Source organism: Salvelinus namaycush, chromosome 2, assembly GCF_016432855.1.
Source record: "Salvelinus namaycush isolate Seneca chromosome 2, SaNama_1.0, whole genome shotgun sequence".
NCBI lineage: Eukaryota > Metazoa > Chordata > Actinopteri > Salmoniformes > Salmonidae > Salvelinus > Salvelinus namaycush.
Window position 1 is genome coordinate 55,262,233 of NC_052308.1, and position 14,150 is coordinate 55,276,382.

The window sequence follows — 14,150 nt, forward strand, 5'->3', positions numbered from 1 at the left end:
TGGAGGGATGAATCACGCTTCACCATCTGACAGTCCGACGGACAAATCTGGTTTTGGCGGATGCCAAGAGAACGCTACCTGCCTGAATGCATAGTGCCAACTATAATGTTTGGTGGAGGAGGAATAATGGCCTGGGCTGTTTGTCATGGTTGGGACTGTTAGTTCCAGTGAAGGGAAATCTTAACTTTACAGCATACAATGACATTCTAGATGATTCTATGCTTCCAACTTTGTGGCAATAGTTTTGGGAAGGCCCTTTCCTGTTTCAGCATGACAATGCCCCCGTGCACAAAGTGAGGTTCATACAGAAGAACGCTACCTGCGAGATTGGTGTGGAAGAACTTGACTGACCTGCAAAGAGCCCTGACCTCTACCCCATCGAAAACCTTTGGGATGAATTGGAATGCCGACTGCGAGGCAGGCCTAATTGCCCAACATCAGTGCCCGACCTCACTAATGCTCTTGCGGCTGAATGGAAGCAAGTCCCAGTAGCAATGTTCCAACATCTAGTGGAAAGCCTTCCCTGGAGAGTGGAGGCTGTTATAACAGCAAAGACAGGACCAACTTCATATTAATGCCCATGATTTTGGAATGAGATGTTCAACGAGCAGGTGTCCACATACTTTTGGTCATGTAGTGTATGTGAGTATTGTGTAGGTATATTGGGGGTGTAGGTATAAGTGTGTAGCCTAGGTCTGTCTATGTGTGTGTTTCTGTCAGGGTCCCCTCCTCTGGGCCCTATTGTGGACCTTTCTGCCCATTGGGGAGGCTGTTTCTTAACAATTACTGCTGACCTGTGAGTGATTTACACGTGTGAGTAGCCCCCTTATGAGAGCCCAGCATACGTCATACCTCTCACATGTAAACACAGGCCCCCTTCTCCAATGTACACAAGCACATGTGAAGCTGGAAACACAAGGAACTGATTTGGGGCATGTCTCTTTTTCCCTCTCTCTTGGGTGGGATGCGGGGAGTATTCATACAGTATGTTTGCATGTACAGCACCAGTCAAAAGTTTGGACACACCTACTCATTCAAGGGTTTTTCTTTATTTTTGCTATTTTCTACATTGTAGAATAATAGTGAAGACATCAAAACTATGAAATAACACATATGGAATCATGTAGTAACCAAAAAAGTGTTAAACAAATCAAAATATATTTTAGATTATTCAAACTTGCCACCCTTTGCCTTGATGACAGCTTTGCACACTCTTGGCATTCTCTCAACCAGCTTCATGAGGAATGCTTTTCCAACAGTCTTGAAGGAGTTCCCACATATGCTGAGCACTTGTTGGCTGCTTTTCCTTCACTCTGCGGTTCAACTCATCCCAAACCATCTCAATTGGGTTGAGGTCGGGTGATTGTGGAGGCCAGGTCATCTGATGCAGCACTACATCACTCTCCTTATTGGTCAAATAGCCCTTACACAGCCTAGAGGTGTGTTTTGGGTCATTGTCCTGTTGAAAAACAAATGATAATCCCATTAAGCGCAAACCAGATGGGATGGCAAATCACTGCAGAATGATGTAGTAGCCTTGCTGGTTAAATGTGCCTTGAATTCTAAATAAATCACGACAGCGTCACCAGCAAAGCACCCCCACACCATCACACCTCCTCCTTCATGCGTCATGGTGGGAACCACACATGCGGAGATCATCCGTTCACCTACACTGCGTCTCACAAAGACACGGCGGTTGGAACCAAAAATCTCAAATTTGGACTCATCAGACCAAAGGACAGATTTCCACCAGTCTAATGTCCATTGCTTATGTTTTTGGCCCAAGCAAGTCTCTTCTTATTATTGGTGTCCTTTAGTAGTGGTTTCTTTGCAGCAATGAAGGCCTGATTCACTCAGTCTCTGTTGAACAGTTGATGTTGAGATGTGTCTGTTACTTGAACTCTGTGAAGCATTTATTTGGGCAACAATCTGAGGTGCAGGTAACTCTAATGGATTTATCCTCTGCAGCAGAGTTAACTCTGGGTCTCCCTTTACTGTGGCAGACCTCATGAGATCCAGTTTTATCATAGCTCTTGATGGTTTTTGCGACTGCACTTGAAGGAACTTTCAAAGTTCTTGAAGTTTTCCGTGTTGACTGACATTCATGTCTTAAAGTAATGATGGACTGTCGTTTCTCTTTGCTTACTTGAGCTGTTCAAAAAATTCGACAAATTAACAAGGTGCACATGTTAATTGAAATCCATTCCAGGTTGAAGCTGGTTGAGAGAATGCCAAGAATGTGCAAAGCTGTCATTAAGGCAAAGGGTGGCTACTTTGAAAAATCTTAAATATAAAATATATTTTGATTTGTTTAACACTTTTTTGGTTACCACATGATTCCATATGTGTTATTTCATAGTTTTAATGTCTTCACTATTATTCTACAATGTAGAAAGTAGGAAAAATTAAGAAAAACCCTTGAATGAGTAGGTGTGTCCAAACTTTTGACTGGTACTGTACATTTGGTTGAAGCGAAGTTGAGGAAGAGTTCTGATTGTTTTTGATACTGTGTCTCTTTTAGCCTTACTCTCTAAGTCTAAATTAATGCATATGCATACATACCCATACACCGATAGAATTGAACGATGCACTCCGTTGCTTTCCTCTCCCTTGTGGTTGGAGGATGAATTACGTACACAATTGCAGGTTGTTATCTCCTAGGAAACAACAATTCACATGTCTCTTTACTCAACCACAGCATATGGAGAAACGCTTATAGTCTCCTTACCTCTTGTACAGTCAGTAAAACTCAAAACAAAAAGGTGGAACATTTTGTGCGCTCCCCACCCTCCACCCTGCTCAATAAATGCTGCTTTCTGGGGATTCTTGGTTTCCCTCTGTAGCCCCTACCCCTTCACCTCCCCATTCCTCCATCTCTGTGAAACAGCTTTTCAGTGTCAGTGAAAACATGTATCTCGCTCTCTCTTACACTCTCTCTCTCTCTCTCACTCACTCACTTATTCACTCACTTATTCACTCACTTATTCACTCACTTATTCACTCACTTATTCACTCACTTATTCACTCACTCACTCACTCACTCACTCACTCACTCACTCACTCACTCACTCACTCACTCACTCACTCACTCACTCACTCACTCACTCACAATCTGTCATTCCCCTCTCCCAGACTTCTGTAAATCTTTAGGAGAGCCCCAAACAGAGTGAGCATGACTTCTTAACATCATTTTTTCCCCTGAGGAAAATGCATTGACCACACAATGCTTTTGGGATACACTGTATATTGTAAACTGGGTGGTTCCAGCCCTGAATGCTGATTGGCTGACAGGCGTGGTATATGAGACCGTATACCATGGGTATGACAAAACACTTGTTTTTACTGCTCTAATTACATTGTTAACCAGTTTATAATAGCACTCCGGGATGCATCGTGCCTAAGAACAGCCCTTAGCCGTGGTATATTGGCCATATACCACACCCCCCCCGTGCCTTATTGCTTAAATATACGTTGCACAATGTACTTAATTGGGCTCAACAACTTCCATACGCTCTATTTCCATATAGGTCCAAATGTTCCAGAGTGTTTATACTTTACAAATGCCTCCTTAGGAGAGGCTCGTTGTTTGTTTTTTTGCGAGGAGAGCAGAGAAACAGACATACTATTATGATTATCAGATTATGCATTGCGAGGCCCCGTCATCTGTGGCTCAGAGCCAAAGGAAACTGACTGGCTCTTGGGGAACGGTCATGCTGGAGTTAAAGTGCATTGATGAGTAACAGTCCCCTGAGTGAACAGCTATGCTCAACATGCAGAGAAGAGAGGAGAAACATCACTTCCCAAAACAGTGACTTAGTAACAACGAGAAACACTCACTGCAATAGACTAGTGATGGGTTGTTCGCGAATGAACTGCTCTTTTTGAATTACTCTTTTTGGTGAACGTCAGGAACCGGATCGCATCTGTAAAATAGCCATTCATTAGGTAGTGCGGAGAGATCCTCATTCTGGTCCACACATCACTCAACGTAGAGCTGTTTGGCAGAAAAATGAACGGCTCTTTTAGGTGAACAGAGCCAAAAGATCCGGCTAACTGAAAAGAATGCTCATCATTACAATAGACAACATCCTCAATCAGTCAAAGAAAACTAAAAGGGTTTACACAACGCCAATTCTTTCTATAGTGATGTCAACTTTTTAAGAATGTTTTTTATATATACAGTCGTGGTCAAAAGTTTTCAGAATGACACAAATATACATTTTCACAGTCTGCTGCCTCAGTTTGTATGATGGCAATTTGCATATACTCCAGAATGTTATGAAGAGTGATCAGATGAATTGCAATTAATTGCAAAGTCCCTCTTTGCCATGCAAATTAACTGAATCCCTCAAAAACATTTCCACTGCATTTCAGCCCTGCCACAAAAGGACCAGCTGACATCATGTCAGTGATTCTCTCGTTAACACAGGCGTGAGTGTTGACGAGGACAAAGCTGGAGGTCACTCTGTCATGCTGATTGAGTTCGAATAACAGACTTGAAGCTTCAAAAGGAGGGTGCTTCCACTGGTCCTGGGGCCCTTGTTAAGGTCAATGACATCATCAACTTTACCCAGTACCAGGACATTTCCGCCAAAAACCTGGTTGTCTCGGCCAGAAGGCTGAAACTCAAGTGGATCTTCTAGCAAGACAATAACCCCAAGCACACATTAAAATCCACAACAATTTTTGACATATACTAGATTCTTGACATAAGTCACTCTAAAATATCTACTACTGTACATATCATTCTAAGTATATCTTGTGTACATTTGTCTGGTGTAAATATGTATAGATTACATTTTGATTACTGTTACAGTGCTATTTGGGTTGTTAATTGGAACATTCTTGATTTCTAGTAAAAAAAACAATATACAATAACATTTGAATTATTTGTGTACTTGTTTGACATTTTACTGCATTGTTAAGAGCTAGTAACGTAAGCATTTCGCTGCACCTGCTACAGTATAACATCTGCTTAACTGTGTACACAACCAAAAAACCTGGTTTGAAAGAAATAGTTAATTGGCCACAAAATCAACATTTTGCAATGGCCATCGCAATCTCCGGACTTGAAGCCCATTGAAAACCTGTGGTTTGAATTTAAGATGGCAGGTCATGAGTGCAAATGAAGGATATCAAGGATCACGAAAGATTCTGTATGGAGGAATGGTCTTATATCCTTCCCAATGTGTTCTCCAATCTTTTGAAACAGCTCAGTGCCTTTATGCTCACAAGGTGAGGTATTGAAAGGAATTGAAGAACAGGGGTGCCAATAATTTTAAAAAAAATCAATTGACTTGTTAAACAAAATCTCTTTCGCTGAGTAATTGTATTAGTATAAAATAATATATATAAGGTTGGAGCATACAATATAGCTCAGTATTTGTAGCATTTATTTTATGCAGTCTTTTTTTGCTCATCCTTATCAAGGGTGCCAATAATTTTGAACATGACTTTAGAATGTGGACTAAATTACTAGACTATGCCGCCTTTTTGTATCATGAGGGGAGGTATTCAGGCAACTAAATAACAATGCAGGTTTGTAAAAGTCAACACCGACTAAGTCGAATCATAAAATACAGGTTTCAACACTGCCTTGACATAATGTTTTGACTTTGTGTCAAATATGAGAATAATTCTAGTGAATCTGGGGCAATTCGTGGAAAATAGCAAAGAAACAAGCAAACAAGAACTGTGAGTTGTGATTCTCCAGATTGTCTCTTTAGTTTCCACAAGGACATTTTTGTTACTGGATCCTTTCTTTGTGCTAATATTTCAGTTGGCCCGGGCTTGGTAACTGCAGCGTTGTCATGTGGAGAGACACGGCTATCCGAGTCAAAGTGAACCCGGTGTCAAGATTAAAAGACTTTCAGTAACTTCATTGGCCATCTTAATCCTTTTTCACTTCCTACAAATATACCAGCGCTAACATTATTATGGAAATGGTACACGCCGCCCCAAACACCATCTGAGCCATACATTCTCAGAGAGCATAGGAGATGTGTTTATTAAAGCCGTGTGTTGGAACATGTGTGATGATGGCTCTCATGAAGTCAACTCCTTCCCACTCAAATCATCCCTGTTTATTTGTCCACTGTTGGAGACAAATCTCTCATAGGGAGAATGTAACCGTTTTCAGATGTGCCCCAAAAACTGTTTTAAGTTAATCTCGCTGAGTCCCTCCCCTGTTGTGTAAATTTTTTCTCTCGTGGTTGTGTAGATCTGACACTGAAAGCTGAAGGATCCAAACATACACAGACGCTGAAGTTACCTCAGGAGATCCAAAGGTCTTTCTCGGAGAGTGTGTGAACGTAACATTTGCCTCTTGTCAGTCTCTGTCTTGATCTCTATTCGAGCCTACACTTTTACTTCACCTCTTGGCATGGTTGTTTCGCATATTAGACCATTTTTTAAATGTTTTATTATTATTGGTAGTTACGCTCTTGTCCCATCGCTGCAACTCCCGTACGGACATAGGAGAGATGAAGGTCGAGAGCCACGCAGCCTCCAAAATACAACCCTGCCAAGCCGCACTGCTCGCTTAACCCGGAAGCCAGCCAGCCTGGCGACTGAAGTCAGCTTGCAGGCGCCCGGCCCACCACAAGCAGTTGCTAGAGCACGATGGGACAAGGACATCCTGGCCGGCCAAGGATGCGCCGCCTCATGGGTCTCCCGGTCACGGCCAGCTGTGACACAGCCTGGGATCAAACCTGGGTCTGTAGTGACACCTCAAGCACTGCGATGCAATGCCTTAGACCGCTGCGCCACTCGCGATGCCCTGACCATTACTTCCCTTGGTTACTCTGACCATTACTTCCCTTAGAATCTTTCACAATTACAATAAATCAGTACTGCAGCAGAGATGTGCTAGGCTAGAGTATGTCCAGTGACACATTAGACACAAACTGACATAAAGTATTCTAATAGGCTGATTTGCCTCTTTGCCTTTGCCTTGAGTCTCTTTGATCTTGTGCTACCTCCATAGCAAAACAGAAAGGACTATCTTAAACTGGATAACCCTGCATTGCGTCATTGAGTAGAAACATTGAAGGCCCAGTGCAGTCAAAAACATGATTTTCTATATATTTCCACACTATGAGGTTGGAATAATACTGTGAAAATGATAATGCCCTTTTAGTGTAAGAGCTGTTTAAAAAGACCTCCTGACATTTCTGCCTGTTTTGGTGGGATGGAGTTTTGGCCTGCCTGGTGACATTACCAGGCGGTAATTAATAGACCAATAAGAACGAGAGATCCTAACTTTTCTGCCAATAACAGCTAGTTTTCAGTTTTACCCTCCCCACTCAGACCACGCCCAGACAGGCCTAGCAAAATTCTTGCTTGTGAAATTGCTCTTTGCTAAGAAGCTATTTTGGTTTCATTATGATCATTTTAATTGAAAACAATCAAAGTAAGGTACTTAATTGTTATCCAGAAATTATTTGATGTTGATATACAAATGGCTGCATTGGTCATTATGGCCTCTCAAGCAAATCCTGTTTAGTTGTAGATATAAACATGTACAAGGCTCCCACCCACACTGGAGATGGGGAACAAGACATGTTTAGATGTTTACTTCTTCTGTGTCAAAATTAATTATTTTCTAGGGTTGTCGGAGAATATGCTGTCTTCAAGCACAATTACAATATATTTGAGTAGTTGTATACTGTTTTTTAAAGTGTTGATATTTTATATGTCTGGTTTCACTTAGTTGCCTATATTAGTGAGTAACAGCAACAACAAAAAAATCCTGTCCAAACTATTGCTTAGTTCTGTGCAAATTTCTACCTCCGGCAGGAAATTGCATGAGTTACAACCCGAGGGAGGATGAGAAGTTCTGGGTTCTCAATCTCAGTATCTCTCCATGGCCCTCGCCTAGATCTGAGCCTAACTTACACAGAGACAAAGCGGGAGTGTGTGTGTGTGTGTGTGTGTGTGTGTGTGTGTGTGTGTGTGTGTGTGTGTGTGTGTGTGTGTGTGTGTGTGTGTGTGTGTGTGTGTGTGTGTGTGTGTGTGTGTGTGTGTGTGTGTGTGTGTGTGTGTGTGTGAGATGCTGGCGGGCTATGGAAGAGAGTAAAAAGCCATCTCACACTAAAGAATGTACAAATGAAGTGGATGACAACAAACTGAGACATATGAGGGGAGACAGTACAAAACTAGGGCTGTCAAATTATTTTAAAAATATTGATGATGACCGCTATGTGTCTTTCTGGCTTCACAAGAGGGTGTGTGAGGGGGGAGGATGGATGAGGGGATGAAGGAGTGAAACTCTTTTTATGTTGTGGTAGAAAAAATCCTTCCTATCCTGTTTATCTGGATTGGAGAAAAGTCCTTTCTAATATACAGGGCCCAGTGCCATCAATACAAGTAACCAGCTTTTCTGGCCAAAACCATTTAAGGTTAGAAGAGAGAGAGAAAGTATTCTGGTGCTGTGAGTATGGGTGTTTGATTTCATTATCAATGTAGCAATGTTTACTGTGAAACAAAACAATTAAACTTTGTTTACATTTCAAAATTCCAACATTGTAAGAGGGATCCTAGAAAACCTGGAATTGTAAAATAACCTGAGTGATTAAGGCCCTCAGTCTGTTCACTGTAGGCTGAATGTACAGTAACTAAAATCAACATTGTGTGTGTGTGTGTGTGTGTCAGGCAGGCAGTGGACAATGTCGGTGAAGCTGCGGTTTGAGTGTCCCGCGGACGAGTGCGTGGTCCAGAGGAGCTGCTCCTTCACGAGGTTCAGCCCCGTGAGTGGACGCCGCCGGTGAGTGACATCCTTAGTCGACCACTAAGGTGATAAACAACTATCATATAATATGGTCACGTGTAACATGGTCACACATCATGGTCCAATCAACTGAACTATCAGACCCATGGCTATGGAACCATGAAAATCCTGACCAGCTCAACAGGAGCTTGTTCCCTGCAGTCTAAAATACATGTACATATAATCACCCTATCAACCCCCACACATTCACTCTTTATTAGTGTGTATGGATGTCTTTGCTGACAGGGACACACACGTTTCATGCCACTTCATTACAAAGTGATTTTCGTAGCAGGTTAGGGGAGCATTTTCCCTAACCCTAACCCTTTTCCTAATCTTAATCTAACCTGTAACGAAAAGGTCACTTTGGTATCAAGTGGCGTGAAAAGAGTGCTTCCCAGATTGCCTCAGGCACAAATATTGCTCTGCAAGAGAGCCAATCACTTCACTTGACCAGTGTTAGAGATAGTCAATCACTATCCAGTACAAGAGACAGTCAGCCTCCTCCCACAACCTCAGTCTTGCCTGCCAATCAACCACCTTGTATTCTAGATAGACAGATATAAATACTTCATTAAGCAACTCAGTCACAAGGACAACAATCAACAACAGTTAAACAATCAACAGGTAAATAAAGGTTAAATAAAAAGGACTTTATGACTGAATCACTCCAATGCTTGACTTATGCTTGACTTACTTACAGTACGTTATCAATAACGAATATCAATAACGAATAGTGAGACAAGTAGAACTCAAGAGGTGAGCCAGCAGAAGAAAATACAGTCATAGGGTGCATGTAAATTCGCTCTGGCTATCTACTTCGATTTCAGAGCACTCTCGTTTGAGTGTGCCAGAACGCAGAATAACTGATGAGTTTACAAATGCTCAAAACCCGTTGTATATGGCCGGTGTCAGTAAACATCGGCAAAAAAGGTAATTAAATTGTGCCAGCAGCACAGTTACAGTCACCAGCGCTCTGGATAACATGAAAACAGCCTAACCAGCTCTGCTAGGGTGAAAAAAATGGTCAGAGTGAGGTGTTCTCTCATTTGTGTCTGGAAGTACCTAGCAAGCTAGCCAACGTTAGCCAGTTAGCTTGGGTGCTTGACTGCTTTTGTGAGGTCAGAACGTTCGGATCAACCCTACTCTTCTGCCAGAGTGCGCTCTGAACACTCCGGGAGCGAAACGCTCTGCATTTACAAATGGACAATCTGACAACGCTCTGAATTTTTGAACGCCCAGAGCTCACTCTGAGCACACTCTGGCAATCAAGATTGAATGTACGAACACACCCTTAATGAATATTCATTCCAACCCAAAGCCCTTAGTTTGCTATGCGCTGTGTATATCATATCATGAGTGTAAGACATAGCTGCAAGTTGGAGAGGGGAGATTTTCAACAATTTTAGTGTCATATTTACTGAACACTAATACAAACGTAGCATATGGGACAGCAACCCGTTCCATCTCATCCCAAAGTTGCTCTATTGAGTTGAGGTCTGGGGATTGCGCAGACCCCTCAAGTAAACTGAACTTGGTGTCATGTTTCAGGCACACCTCAATTGTCCAGTGTTGGTGAGCACGTGCCCACTGGATACACTTCTTCTTGTTTTATTTGATATGAGTGGAGTGCGGTCGTCTGCTACAATAGCCCATCCATAATAAGGATCGACGAGTTGTGCGTTCTGAGATGACGTTCTGTACACCACTGTTGTACTGCACCGTTATTTGTCTGTTGGTCGCTCGCCTTTTAGCTTGCATGATTTTTGCCATTCTTCTTCGACCTCTCTCATGAACGAGCTGTTTTTGCCCACAGGACTGCCGCTGACGGGATGTTTCTTGTTTGTCGCACCATTCTTGGTAAACCCTAGACACTGTCATGAGTGAAAAGCCCAGGAGAGCGGCTGTTTCTGAAATACTGTATCCAGCGCGCTCAAGTGACTTACAGTAGTGAGTGCATACTTTGTGTTGGTGGCCCTAGTAGGAATCAAACCTCCTGGCATTGAAAGCACCATGCTCTACCAACTGTCACACTTTTTTTTGCACTAAAACGCTTCTGCAATTCTGATGGGTTAGCAAAGGGGGACGTGATGTCATCTTAAGAACCCAGGAGCAACACACTGGAATGCATTTCCTGCCTCAAAGCAGAGAGGGACAGAGGAAAACTGAGGCTATTTATTTGATTTATTTAACCTTTATTTTGACAGGGAGTCATGCTGAGACCAAGGTCTCTTTTACAGATGAGCCCTGTATCAAACATACACATCAATACACTCTATACACATCAATATACACATCAAAATACACAAAATGCAAAACACAATCATATAAAACAAACACATTCTTCAGTAAAAAGGCATTCATTCAGCCATCTGAATTGCCCCAGAGGCACCAGCGCTTCCAATTGCAAAAAAAATAAAATCAGATTAACCTAACTCAGTGGATATCGAAGGGATCTTCAGAGTTAGCCATCCTTGAGACCGAGTCTGGCAGCTCGTACGTCTGTAACAATGAAGTAAGGTATGGCAGAAGTTTATGCAAGTCAAGATGGCTTTATAAACAAAAAGAGTGCAATGCATCAATCTACGAGACTTCAAAGAGGGCAAGGCCTACTTTCTGATACAGAAAGCAATGATGTGATCAAAGTTACTAAGTTTATTGTGCTAAGCGTGAACAGCACTTGACAGTGGTCCTCATACGTTGTTATTATAAAGCTTTCATGGTGACATACAGTGGCCTGCGAAAGTATTCACGCCCTTTGGCATTTTTCCTATTTTATTGCCTTACAACTTGGAATTGAAATAGATTTTTTTTTAGGTTTGTATCATTTGGTTTACACAACATGTCTACCACTTTTAAGATGCAAAATATTTTTTATTGTGAAACAAACAAGAAATAAGACAAGAAAACTGAAAACTTGAGCATGTGTAACTATTCACCCCCCCCCCCCCCCCCCCCAAAAGTCAATACTTTGTAGAGCCACCTTTTGCAGCAATTACAGCTGAAAGTCTCTTGGGGTATGTCTCTATAAGCTTGGCACATCTAGCCACTGGAATTTTTGCCCATTCCTCAACGCAAAACTTCTCCAGCTCCTTCAAGTTGGATGGGTTCTGTTGGTGTACAACAATCTTTAAGACATACCACAGATTCGATTGAGAATTGGATTGAGGTCTGGGCTTTGACTAGGCCATTCCAATACATTTAAATGTTTCCCCTTAAACCACTCGAGTGCTGCTTTAGCAGTATTCTTAGGGTCATTGTCCTGCTGGAAGGTGAACCTCCGTCCCAGTCTCAAATCTCTGGAAGACTGAAACAGGTTTCCCTCAAGAATTTCCCTGTATTTAGCGCCATCCATCATTCCTTCAATTCTGAACAATTTCCCAGTCCCTGCCGATGAAAAACTTCGATGGTGTGGATGGTGGATGGTGTTCTCAGGGTGATGAGAGGTGTTGGGTTTGCGCCAGAAATAGCATTTTCCTTGATGGCCATAAAAATCGATTTTAGTCTCATCTGACCAGAGTAACTTCTTCCATATGTTTGGGGAGTCTCCCACATGCCTTTTGGTAAACAGCAAACGTGTTATCTTATTTTTTTCTTTAAGCAATGGCTCTTTCTGGCCACCCTTCCATAAAGCCCAGCTCTGTGGAGTCTACGGCTTAAAGTGGTCCTATGGACAGATACTCCGATCTCTGCTGTGGAGCTTTGCAGCTCCTTCAGGGTTATCTTTGGTCTCTTTGTTGCCTCTCTGATTAATGCCCTCTTTGCCTGGTACGTGAGTTTTGGTGTGCGGCACTCTCTTGGCAGGTTTTTTGTGATGCCATATTCTTTAAATTTTTTAATAATGGATTTACTGGTGCTCCGTGGGATGTTCAAAGTTTCGGATATTTTTTTATAACCCAACCCTGATCTGTACTTCTCCACAACTTTGTCCCTGACTTGTTTGGCGAGGTCTTCATGGTGACGCTTGCTTGGTGGTGCACCATGCTTAGTGGTGTTGCAGACTCTGGGGCCTTTCAGAACAGGTACATACATGTATACTGAGATCATGTGACAGATCATGTGGCACTTAAATTGCACATAGGTGGACTTGATTTAACTAATTATGTGACTTCTGAAGGTAATTGGTTGTGACAGATCTTATTTAGGGGCTTCATAGCAAAGGGGGTGAATACATGTGCACGTACCACTTCTCAAGCTCTGTCAGGCTGGATGGGGAGCGCCGCTGCACAGCTATTTTCAGGTCTCTCCAGAGATGTTAGATCAGGTTCAAGTCTGGGCTCTGGCTGGGCCACTCAAGGACATTCAGAGACTTGTCCCGATTCCACTCCTGCGTTGTCTTGGCTGTGTGCTTAGGGTTGTTGTCCTGTTGGAAGGTAAACTTTCGCCCCACTCTGAGGTCCTGAGCGCTCTGGGGCAGGTTTTCATCAAGGATTTTTCTGTTTTTGCGCCATTCCTCTTTCCCTCGATCCTGACTAGTCTCTCAGTCCCTCCTGCTGAAAAACTTCCCCACCGCATGATGCTGCCACCCCCATGCTTCACCGTAGGGATGGTGCCAGGTTTTTCCTCCAGACGTAACGCTTGGCATTCAGGCCAACGAGTTCAATCTTGGTTTCATCAGACCATAGAATCTTGTTTCTCACGGTTTGAGAGTCTTTAAGTGCCTTTTGGCAAACTCCAAGTTGGCTGTCATGTGCCCTTTAATGAGGTGTGGCTTCCGTCTGGCCACTCTACCATAAAGGCCTGATTGGCGGAATGATGCAGAGATGGTTGTACTCTGGAAGATTCTCCCATCTCCAAAGAAGAACTCTGGAGCTCTGTCAGAGTGACCATCGGGTTCTTGGTCACCTCCTTGACCAAGGCCCTTCTCCCCCGATTGCGGGGCGGCCAGTTCTAAGAAGAGTCTTGGTGGTTCCAAACTTCTTCCATTTAAGAATTATGGAGGCCACTGTGCTGTCTCGGAGCTCTACAGAGAATTCCTTCAACCCAATGGCTTGGTTTTTGCTCTGACCTGCACTGTGGGACCTTATATAGACAGGTGTGTGCCTTTCCAAATCATATCCAATCATTTTACCACAGGTGGACATTTCAAGGATGATACATGGAAACAGGATGCACCTGAGCTCAATCTCGAGTCTCATAGCAAAGGTTCTGAATACTTATGTATATAAGGTATTTCAGTTCGTTTTTTGTTAAAATTTCAAAAAACCTGCTTTCACTTTTTCATTGTGGTGTATTGTGTGTAGATTGATGAGGATTTTGTTTTATTTAATCAATTTTAGAGTAAGGCTGTAATGTAACAAATGTGGAAAAAGTCAAGGGATCTGAATACTTTTCGAATGCACCATACGACATCTTGGTCCTCTTCCCTGCTATTCAAATCTGT

General features: G+C 42.6%; 1 protein-coding gene across 4 annotated transcripts in view; it reads left to right on the plus strand.

The window, feature by feature from the left end:
* ripor3 (RIPOR family member 3) overlaps positions 1 to 14,150 on the plus strand; it is a 63,428-nt gene that overhangs the window by 9,945 nt on the left and 39,333 nt on the right. For 3 of the 4 annotated variants that reach the window (XM_039015238.1, XM_039015262.1, XM_039015253.1), the window contains exon 2: positions 8,653 to 8,764. In XM_039015238.1, the coding sequence (XP_038871166.1) occupies positions 8,667 to 8,764 (98 nt within the window). In that variant the 5' untranslated portion in view covers positions 8,653 to 8,666. The remainder of the gene's footprint in view (positions 1 to 8,652; positions 8,765 to 14,150) is intronic. The other variant, XM_039015246.1, reaches the window with a different exon arrangement.